This window comes from Nesoenas mayeri (genome assembly GCF_963082525.1).
Source record: "Nesoenas mayeri genome assembly, chromosome: 7".
Taxonomy (NCBI): domain Eukaryota; kingdom Metazoa; phylum Chordata; class Aves; order Columbiformes; family Columbidae; genus Nesoenas; species Nesoenas mayeri.
In genome coordinates this window covers 25,996,619-26,007,472 of record NC_137551.1, presented here as the reverse complement: position 1 = coordinate 26,007,472, position 10,854 = coordinate 25,996,619, and the positions used below count along the sequence as shown (strand labels likewise).

Below are 10,854 nucleotides of genomic sequence, written 5' to 3'. Positions count from 1 at the left end.
GGGGCCTCTACCCCGAGTGCCCCAGAGAAGCAACTCCCGGGGGGCCCTCGGCCCAGTTCCCCCCCTTCTCCGGGGCAGCACTGACCCCAAAGCCGGGCAGTCGGCAGCGGCGGGGTCGGCGGGGAAGATCCCTAGCCCGCAGGGCCAGCTGGTTTAGGGAGACAGGATAGGTAATTTGGGGGGTCTAGGATGGGCAGGAGTTGTTCCGTGCGGGCCCTGCCCGTCGCCGGGAGCGCGGCCCCGGCAGCAGAGCTCTGAGCCGGCTGGGAAGGGCTGCGGCTGGGTCAGCCCCAAAGGGCACGATTCAGCGCTGTCACCGCGTCCCTACTTCTGCTGCGGGGAAAAATAAATAAATAAAAATAAAGCAGAGAGGGGAAAGAGATTAAAAATAAGGGTACAAAGAAAAGGACAATTCTGGATCATTTCGAAAATTCGAGGGAGAGCAAACCTCGAGCAATAAAACTACCCAGGTAGGTAATCCCAAGAAAGGACGCGTTTCAAAATGCATGAGAAATGAGGGGCAGAACCCGGCGTTTCATTTCTAAGCTAAAAAAATTAAAAGCTTTTGTTTTTCAGTATGCAAATTTAATAACCAAAATCCCAGCTATTTGGTAACGGGGGCGAGCCAAAACAACACGCTACAAATCTTCGAGAGGAGGCTTTATTTACTAACCCGCCCCAGCCACGTGTGGTAAACTTCTGCGGGTGCAAGGCAACCCGGCATCTCTTCTCTTCGCACACAGAAGTCAATAGATCAGAAATCCAAATTAACTCCCAGCTTATTTTCCATACACTCTGTCACCTTTTTTTTTCTTGGTTATATTGAATTGTACTGTTTGCAGCCTCATTAAATCCATTCCAAGACAAAAGAATAAAAGACTGGGGGGAGGGAGGGGACAGAAGAGGAGGGGGAAGAGGATAGGGAATGGGGGGAAAAAAAGAAAAAGAACAAATAAAGAAAACAAATAAAGCCCTTTAACTAGATCTTCACATAAATGTCACAGTTTTTCAGCATTTACGATTTGCCTGTTTAGCATAAAAACACTTAAGGACAAGATTGAAGGCTTTCCGAGAGATCTGGACAGAAGTCAAAGCTATCACTCGGAGGTAAAAAAAAACAACAAACCAACAAAAACCAAAACAACAAACCAACGCCCTCCCCCCCCCCCCCCGAAAAAAACAAACAAAAAAAAAGAGGGAGTAGCGGGCTGGGGGCAGGAGGTGGCGGAAAACAAGCGCTCTTCCAAATAATACTAAAGAAAAGTGGATTTCATTGTAATTCATAGGCTTGTTCCAAATACCAAGAGAGAAAGAGAGAAGAATAGAAGCGCACAGATGCCCCGACGAAGGGAGAACAGCTCTGCTCCTATTGTTGTGGAGTTAAACAGTGGAAGGGAGGGTTAACCTAATCCATCAAATTGTCTGGAAATTGTGAAGAAAATTCAAAAACCATATGGTCTCCAAGCGCTCGCCTTCTCTCTGCTGCGGAGGGGCACGCTTGTTTCAGCATGGCGAACCGCAGGAGGCTGTATATGCTCCATTGTCGCTTGTCACTTCAGAGAAGAGGGCTCATTTGTCCCCAGTTTTCATGCTTTACGCTAAAAATTACAACCCCATCCATTCTCAAAGAGGAGAAAGATTTATTTAGCCTCGGAGAAACTGGACCAAAAAAAAAAATCCTACCCACAAACCAAGCCTGTCTTATCTGGACACTTCTCTGCCGAGCTCTGCCACTGTACACCAGATTTGTCTTTCTCACATAAATTTTGCAAAGAATAGGGAGAAACACACGTTGCCCGACTGCAAAGGCAGGTCACGCTGCCAAGAGAAAACACATTCACCAGAGCCTTAATTTTGGCGAACAAAAAAAAAAAAAAAAAAAAACAAGACGAAAAAAAAGGGAAAAAAAAAAAAAAAGAAGGGGAGAAAATAAACCTTTTCCTTCTCCTGTCCCTGTAAGTGTCGGAGAGGCAACACTTTTGCCCAGAAGCGGGAGTTTTGGCGGAGGACAGCTCCCCCCGCTCACACCCACCACTCGTTTTGTTCAAATCGGTGATAACTCCTTTCCCTCCGTTCGGACTATGTTTTTATTCCGTTTATTTGCCCATCGTCGCCCTTCCTCTCTGATTTCGTGCTGGAAATGCCCCGCTGGAGGCGGGAGCGGTGCGGGGGGTGCCGGTGATCCCGCTCACCCCGCCGCGCTCCCGCCGCCGCGCGTCCCCCCGCTCCCCGCACCTCCTGCCTCATTGAGCCGCCGGTTCTCCCTCTGCTAAACCCCAATCTGGCATTAACCTTTTAAAAAGACATTTTTTAAAAAAGTAATAAAGTTCTCGCTCGTATGCTCCTTCTGCATCATTTTCTCACAGCTATTGCAGCTAAAGTAACTTTAAATGCAACTGAGATAGGAGGCTCCTGTGGGAAAAAAGTCTGTCGTAACCTCGGACCAGCGGAGCGGTTTCTCGTTCACAAAGAAGGACGTTAAAAGTCTATTAAAATGGTAAAGATTTTATTGTATCGGAAAAAAGAGCTATCTGTACAATTCTAAGAGACAGTAAATAAAGCGACATTGTCCCTATCGGAACTTAAATAGCAGGCCTTTTAAAATTTGTACAATTCAAACAAAACCAGGTTTTAAATCTGTACATTTTTTAAATTTATAGTGTAATATTTAAATGTATTGTTCTTGGGATTTGTCCTTTTTATTTTCGTAGCATGCAAAAATTCTAAAAAGAGTAAAAAATAATTCTAAGATTTTTTTCATTTTCCTTTTTTTTTTGTTACCACCTTCATATAAAAAATACGAAAGGCAGCTTTTTAATAAAAGCACAACAATAGCAGAAAATGGTAAAAATAGCTTTTAATCGGTAAAATGAGGCAGAAATTGCATTGGAGACAAATCTCTATGCTCTAGGGAAAAAAAGAAAGTATATATTTTTCAACTTGCATTATAACCCATCCCCAAGTTCCCAAAATTGCGAAAAAAAAATATTTTTAAAAGGAAAAATTACTTCGTGCACATCTGAAACATGCAAGGAAAGAAAAGTGGCTGATTTTTGCTGTTGCCTAATTTAAATCTCCTCTAAAGTGGTTCGTTTCCGAAGTCTTTGAAAACAACTGCCTACCCAAACATGTGTTGGAAGCCGAGTTTATTCCAAGATTATGCGTCTCCCTTATAGACAAAATAATCGTCATTGATAGCTATTAAAAAAAAAATCAAAACCTCAAAAAGAAGGGGGAAGGAAAATAATCCCATATATACGTTTAAATATTTATACAGAACCCGTCCATAATTGCACCATTCCAAGATGTGACAGGCGGAGGGACACCGACTCTACTCTAAATTAATTTGAGTGTGTGTATGTGGTGAGTTTCTATTGCTTATTGCTCCGACCGAGTGGAGCAGCCGCCTTGCCGCGCTGCCGGGGCCGGGATGGGGGGCCGGGGGTGCCAATTTGGAGCTGCCGGGGTGTGGGGGGGCGAACGGGACAGGGCGAGGGGAGGGGGTGGTGGTGTGGGAGGCCCGCCGGCCGCCCCTCAGTCATCCACGTCGATCTCCACGTCCTCCTCCTCCTCCTCCTCCTCCTCCTCGCTGTCCCGGCGGCTGCGGGGCCGCTCCGTGGGGGGCGAGGCGGGGCGGGGCGGCGGCGGGGCGCCGGGCTCCCGGGCGGCGGAGGGGGGCCGCGGAGGGGAACCGGAGCGCGCCTTGCCCCTTCCCTCGGCGCTGGGCTCCAGCTCGGCCAAGGCCACGATGTCCACGGCGGGGTTGGGGCCCAGCTTTTTGGCTGATTCCACGTCGGCCTTCATCTCCTCCAGGTCTCGCTTGAGCTTGGCGCGGCGGTTCTGGAACCAGGTGATGACCTGGGCGTTGGTGAGACCCAGCTGCTGGGCGATCTGGTCCCGGTCCGCCGGTGACAGGTATTTTTGGTAGAGGAACCGCTTCTCCAGCTCGTAGATCTGGTGGTTGGTGAAGGCCGTCCGCGACTTTCGACGCTTCTTCGGCGTCTGCCGCTGCCCGAAGATCGTCATCCCGTCCCTGCCTGCCGACGAGCCGCCAGATTGTCGCCACTTTCCTCATGTCCTCCCCACCCGAGGCCCCAGAACCCACGCCCCTGTCCCGTCGCTGTCGGGGTGGAACGGGGCAGAGCCGTCGGTCCCACACCCCGAGGGCCGCGGAGGGAGGATGTCGCCGGGTACCGGCCGCCCCGGGACCCCTTATCCCACCCCGTGAGACACCCCGGGAGATGTGGGGGGAGGGAGGAGAAAGGAAAAACAGTCTGTGGGGAGGAGCGGGGCACCCACCCGCGGGAGGATCCCCCCGCTCTGCGAGGGGCTTACCTTCGGCCGCTTGCAGCACGCTGACTTCCAGTCCCTTGAAGGTCTTGCTGGCCAGCTCTTCCAGGGCACAGAGGGGTGAGGTTTGGGAGAGCAGCGCCCGGCCGGAGAGGGGCAACCCGGCCGGGGGGTGCTTCTCGGCGGCGGAGAGGAGGTGGGCCGTTCCGCAGAGGGTGTAACTTCTTCGCACCGAGGGCTTGTTGAGGATGTCCTCGATGCTGAAGGGAGTGAGTGGCTTGTTGGAGTTGGCCGGCGGTGGGAGGTGATCCAAGGGGCTCCGCCGCCGTTCTTCCCCCGAAGAGGGCTTGGGTTCTTCTTTGGAAGTCATGGTGGGGCCGGGCCGCTCGGGGCTGCCTTCCCCACCCGCGACGGGGATGCTCTGCCGCGGGGAGAAGCCCCCGGCGGGACCGCGGGGTGACGGCGGCGGAGACAGCGAGCAAAAGTTGAAGCCCACCTCCAACTCCGGCGAAGGAGCCCCGGGTCCTCCCAGCGAGAGCCACGTCGGGTGGCGGGCTGTGGCCGGAGCGGAGCTGCCGTCGGTCCCTCGCCGAGAGGTGGTCCTGCTGCACCTCTTGTCCCAGGGTTTTGGATCGGGGATTTTTCACCACCCCCCCCCCCTCTCTTTTCTCACTCTCTGCTTGCTCGCTCTCTCCTCTCCTCTCTCTTCCTCTTCCCAGCTGCTATTTTAAGAAACACCCCAAATCGCAGCACTTTCCCTGCCCTCCCCCCCTACCCCAAAAGCGAATACTTCCCCCCTCAATAATTTTAAAAAATAAAAGAAAAAGAAAAAAAATTTAAAAGGACGCCTTCGGAGAGGGGGAGAGCAGCCCTTACACCGAGACCTCGGACCAAGGGGAAGAGGCGAGAAGAGACGGGGTAATTGACTATTGCTAACAAGTTATTGTTGATTGGGAGGTAATCAATTATCTTCAATGACACTTTTCGCCCTCTCTCTCTCTCTCTCTCTCTCTCTCACTCGCTCTCTCTCTCTCTCTCTGTCCAATGCAGGCTTTTGCAAGTTCGGAGACCCATTAATTAGGAGGCGGTATGGAGGTGGAGCCCGGTTGAATTATAATGCTGTATGCACTTGTCATATTCTGGCCCTGCTATTTGTTTGGACATATATATTTTTAAATTACATTACAAACCAGCCTTTATTGCATCAGGATAATACAGTATAGTGAAAAATAATAATAAGCGAAAACAAAACAAAACGAAATATATCCGGCGGTATATTTTTTTTCCCCCACCCCCGAGATTTTTTTTTCCTTCTATTTCTCCCTCCTGTTAATTTCGACTACTAGTTTATTTAAATTGTCTTTCTTCGGCTCTACCCAGAGCCGTTTGATTTTTTAATGAGGGGAAGAAGGGGAGAGCCTGGTTCCAGGTAAGGCAAACATTTCTTTTCCAATAAAAACCGAAGGCTTCCGTCGAATTTGTCGTGCTCCTTTTTCCCAATGCCCTGTGTCGGAGCGGGCTGCGCGGGCCGGGGCGCGGGTAGCTCGGCGGCGGGGTAGGGCCCCCCCGGAAGAGTGTCGGTGCCGGGGGTACCCGCGGACGGGCTGCGCGGCGGGGCGCGGGCCGGAATCGCTGCCGGGATGTCGGCGGCTTTTTCGGCTTGGTTGGGGCCGGGGGTGGTGGGTGATGACGACCGGGGGCAGCGCGGGGAGAAGGAGCAGGCAGCGGCCGGGTTCCAGCGCCCAGCAAAGCTCCGTATCGGGGCCGGAATGGGCCGGTTTCCAGCCCGAGGCCTTTTGCTGCGAGCCCGCGGGTGGCTTTGGAGAGGGGTAGCGGCGGCGGGGCTTGCTGTGCCCCCGATGCTCGGGGCAAACGGAGCCCGGGCCGGTGCTGCCGTCCGTGGCAGCCAGAACCCCTCATTATAATTTTACCCGGGCCACCAGCCCGCTTCGGTCTCGCTGCTCCGCAGGGCCGAAGACAAAGCCCGGAGCAGGGGGTGAACTGCCTGGCCCCCACCCTGCGCGGGAGCACTCCCGAGCTCCCCGTGGGGCGGCCGAGTCGCAGCTCCCGGGCCGGGCCAGGGCTGGACGGGGCGACCGCCGGGCGCATAGCGGGGCGGTGGGGCAGGAGGAAAGCCCGGGGCCGGCCCTAACTTTCCCTTCTCACCTTGACGGGCAGGAGGAGGGCGGCTGGCAGCTCCCAGGCCGCTAGGTAACAAACAAGCACAAAAGAAGCAAATGGCTCCTTTCCTTAAAGCGCCCTCTTCCCATTTTTTATAGCTCTCTGGGAGTCTCTTTATGCAGTGACCTATTTTTAAAGGCCTATATTGGGTTATTCATCATATCAAATACTGCGAGGAGGTGGGAGGGAGTCGGTTGGGGGGGAGCGAATTACACTGATTCTAAATCGCCCGGCTTCTTTGCTTTGCTAGGTGGATTATTTGCTTTGCTTTGCTTGGGTTTTATGAAGTGATTTAAACATATTTTAACCAATTAGAGACTTTCCTCCTCTCCCTTGTGTCCCCTCGCATTATTTTCCAGCGTGGCGTTTTATGTCAAGATCCGGGTTTTATTGAGAACTCAGCCGGGGATGCTGGTGTTATAATTACAGAAATAAGATCAAAAACAACAACAACAACAAAACACAAACCAAACCATCACCACCACCACCTCCCCCCCCCCAAAAAAAAAAAACAAAAACAAAAAACAAAACAACAAACACACACACACACACACACAAACCCCTCACAACACACAAAAAAACCCAAAGTAATCTTGTTCCTCGTTCGGGCGGGCTGGTGGGCATTTGGGATGCACCGAGACTCCGCCGGCTCCAGGCTGCATCCCGACCACTGTACTCGCGACACAGGGCAGAGAACCGGGGCGCAACTTGCGCCCCCAGCCCGAGCTCACCCCGTTCCGCTCAGGGCAGGGGCAAAACTGTGCCAGCCACAGCGAAGTCGTGCAAACCATTCAGGATCCCCTGCTGTCCCCCCAGTCCGTACTCCCCTTCCTTGCCTATACAGGAAACAGGGCTTTAGATGCACCCCGCTTCTTTTTTGCCTCCCCAGTAGGGGTAGAGCCCGGGGGGGCGGGCAGCAGCTTCAGGACAGGTTCTTCGGCACAGGGAGACTCTCTTACGTTTGCCTTGAGCGCTGCTGTCAGGGGATAGCCGAGTTCCTGCTTTGCAGGAGCCCATCGCCCTGGCTTCAGGCCTGCCACCTACCTTTGTCCCTAGGGTCTCCCCAAATAGTACCTGATTAAGAAAGGTGATGGCTGAGAGGGAAGGGGGCAAGTCCCGTTCCCCCCGAGGAGCCCCGGCGCTCTATGGCTGTCCTGGCGGGGTCCGATCGACCCCTCTCCGCTGTGCCCTCAGCTGCTCGGTGGCGCCTTTGGTGAATTTGGTTTTGTTTTCCCTGCATTCACTTTACCGTTGCAAACGCCGCAACTCTCTCCCAGCAGACGACTCCCTCTCTACCTTCCGGGGGTGAACAAAATTCAGAGAAGGGGCAGTCTGGGTTGCCCTCGCCCTGTCTTAGGGGAAGAGCTCAGCATTCCCCCTCCGCACCCTTCGAAATTTATTTATTTATTCAGCATCCAACTACGCATCCAACCTCGAATTAGAGACCCTCGGGGTCCCGCGGCAAAGTCCCATCGCATCTCCCCGTCCTCAGAGGGCCCCAGGGAGCAAGAAAGCACCAGAGGCAGCCGGGACCTGCTCCGGCCACCACCACGGAATCTTTCATCCCGCAGGGCTCTTCTCCTGCCCGTCCCCCCGGGAGGCAGTTGCGGGTCGTGTCTCCCAGCTTTGGGGTCGTTTGAGGAAAAACACCCTCATCCGAAGCGCTTAAAACACGTTCCCCGCCCTCGCTTCTGCCAGATCTAGCCCCTCTGACGGGAACGCGGTACTGATCCTCCTCTGATGCAGGAAGGAAAAGTTTGGATCGGGACCTGGTTGCGATGCAGGGAGGGGAGTAGGGCTGGAGGGAAGGGCGGCCCCTCGCCGTACCCGGGGATGGATGAGGGGATCACCCGGAGCCGTCGAGGTGTCGCTCCAGGTCCCTGCCTTTCACCTAGGAGGAAAAGCGAATAAAGCAGCGGCCTTTCCTCCTCTGCAGAGCAGAAAAACACTGCTGAATCTGAAAATACTCAGAGGGCAACAAAAAAATCCCTCTGGCTACGAGTGGCATTTTCGGAGGCGTCTTCCTTCGCCGCCCCGAGAGCCGTATTTTGGGGTGTCGACGTGGCTGCTCTCCCCCGGGAACCGTCCCGGGCACGGCAGGCACTGCCGGGGCTGCCCGCCTTTGGCTGTGCGCGGCCCACGTTTGTCCAGGAAAATGTCACAGGAATATAATTAAAGCAGGCGGCATAAATCATTCAAGTGTTGATCACCAAAGTAACTGCGTACAAATGACACCTCCTTTCCCGGCATAGCTGAGCCGTGCATGGCTCCCAGTTATGTCTGCCTAGTTTAAGTGGTGTAAACATGTTGCAGCTCCCTGTTAGCAGCGCGGAGAGGAGCAAACTCCGTGCCCTCTAGCTGACAGCGAGCGCAGGGTCCTGGCACAGCATCCCGCACGGGGCCGGGGTGGCGAGTCGGGAACATAGGAAATAACTGTTATTTTTGTTTTTAAGCACTCCCCAAGTTCGAGGCTGCGAGTGCCGAGAGGCAGAGAGAGCCCGGTGGGACCCGCCGTGGAGCCCAGAGAAACGAGAGCCGTGGCGGACTCCGAGGTCCGTGTCCCAGCCCTCTCTTGCAAAACTGCTGCTAAAACGTACCCACAGGTGTCCCCTGTCCCTGACGCCGCCGGGCACTGTTCGTCGTTGCTCCCCTTGGAAAACAACCACCCCGAGCTGAGCGCCCGCCGGCTCCTGCCTCTGCTGCGAAGGGTGTGTTGAGGGGGTCGGGGGACACTGCGGGACTGGGGAGAAATTCCCTGGCTGAGCACGTCTCTGGAGGTCGTTTCACAGCTATCGCCCGCTCCTTCCTCCCCTCGCAACCAGCTCCCTGCGGGGGAAAAAACTTAGCTGCACCAAAAATAAATCTGACCCAAGTGCCCGCACCCTCCCGGGGAGCCGGGGCCAGGGGCAGCGCTCCCGGTCCGACTGGAGCGCGGAGTCCCCGCGAAGTCCCGTCCTTTCCCCGGTAGGGAAAACCGGAGAAGCCGCCGTACCCTCGGGGGGCTCCGGCAGCGGGGATGAGACTAGTGCAAGGCCGGACAGGGACAAAATCCACCCCCTTAGAGCCCCGGACAAAAGCGGGTGAGCGGGGAGCAGCCTTCCCCGAGCGGGCAGGCTGCGCAGTGCCCGTCTTCCCGTCTTTCCGTGGGACTTTTTCGTTTGCAAACGAACTCCCGGGGTGACCCAACGACTCCGGGACAGGCAAAGCTGCAGAGTCCAGGCAGCCCCTGCCCACCCCCGAGGCCGATGTGTTTCCCTCCAAAATCCCCTCGGAGTGAAGCCGGACACGGCGGTGCCCGGACCTCCTCCGCCACCCTGTCGTAGGGCCAGGAGAGAGGGATGAACTTAAATTTGAGCGAGCCCCTCGGCCGATGTAAGCGGGTATACTCCCAGGCGGGGTGCAAGGAAAATCGGGGAGCTCGGCCCCCTGCAAGCTGGTGCAAAGCGCAAATTAAAAGTAACTATCGAGGACAAGGACTCCACTTCTCCGGCCCTCTCGTCGCCTTGCACGGGACTGTGGGAAGAGTTTCCCATGGCGGAGGAGTACCGCGGGGATGTCCTCATCCCAAATGCCGGGGGCCACGACGTCCCCTCTCAAGCCACCACATCTGACGGTTTTTCGGGTGCTCCCGGGGAAGCTGGAGAGCTGGTCTGTGTTGCTGGCTCCCCCCCGGGGACAGGGTCCTCCTGCAACCGCCGCAGGGGTTCCTGCGAGGGAAAGGCAAATATGAGCATCTATTTTTTTTATTCTTTTATTTTTATTCTTTTAAACTCCAGTATTTTAACTTCTAGTCCAAGAAACCAAATTGGACGCTGTCTCATCGGGAACAACAGCTGGAACGTGCCTGTCCCAGATTCAGACAAGGCAAAAACTTGTTTTTTATTACTTTAATTAAAAAAAGAAAAAAAAACCAACAACAATCCAAACAAACAAACAAACCCAACTTCGATAAATGCAATCTGCAGGCCCCCTCTGGAGGGCAGGGATGTGCGACGGAGAAGACCGGGGGCATTTGAGGCCTCCCGGCCGTGCCAGGCTCTATGCGCAGCAGGGATTTAGCAACTCTCGGGCTCTCCCTGCCCTGTCCCAATCCCGGTAGAGGCAAGGCCGGGCCGCGGGGCGGGTGGGGATGAGCGCAGACCCGACCCTCTGTTCGAACCCTGACTATCCCGTGGGTCACTTCTCGTTTCGGGACGGAGGGCAGCCACAGCCTCCTCTCCAGCCCTTCCCGGCTCCAGGGGAGAGCCTAGAAGCGGGGGACCGGGGCTCTGCGATATTTCCCTGAGACCGCGGGAATGGGCGCGAGGGAGGCGGGGGGCAGGCAGCACCCAGGCCGCGCAGCTGCGCCAGGAGGCGGCTGGAAATTACGTGCAGTAGTGGGGT

General features: G+C 55.0%; 1 protein-coding gene across 1 annotated transcript; it reads right to left on the bottom strand.

The window, feature by feature from the left end:
• Positions 1–3,534: 3,534 nt before the first annotated feature.
• Positions 3,535–4,660, bottom strand: LBX1 (ladybird homeobox 1; the record flags this gene model as incomplete). Its single annotated transcript, XM_080348131.1, has 2 exons — positions 3,535–4,037; positions 4,336–4,660. 2 exons carry the CDS (start codon positions 4,658–4,660, stop codon positions 3,535–3,537), a joined length of 828 nt encoding a protein of 275 aa, XP_080204257.1.
• Positions 4,661–10,854: the final 6,194 nt, after the last annotated feature.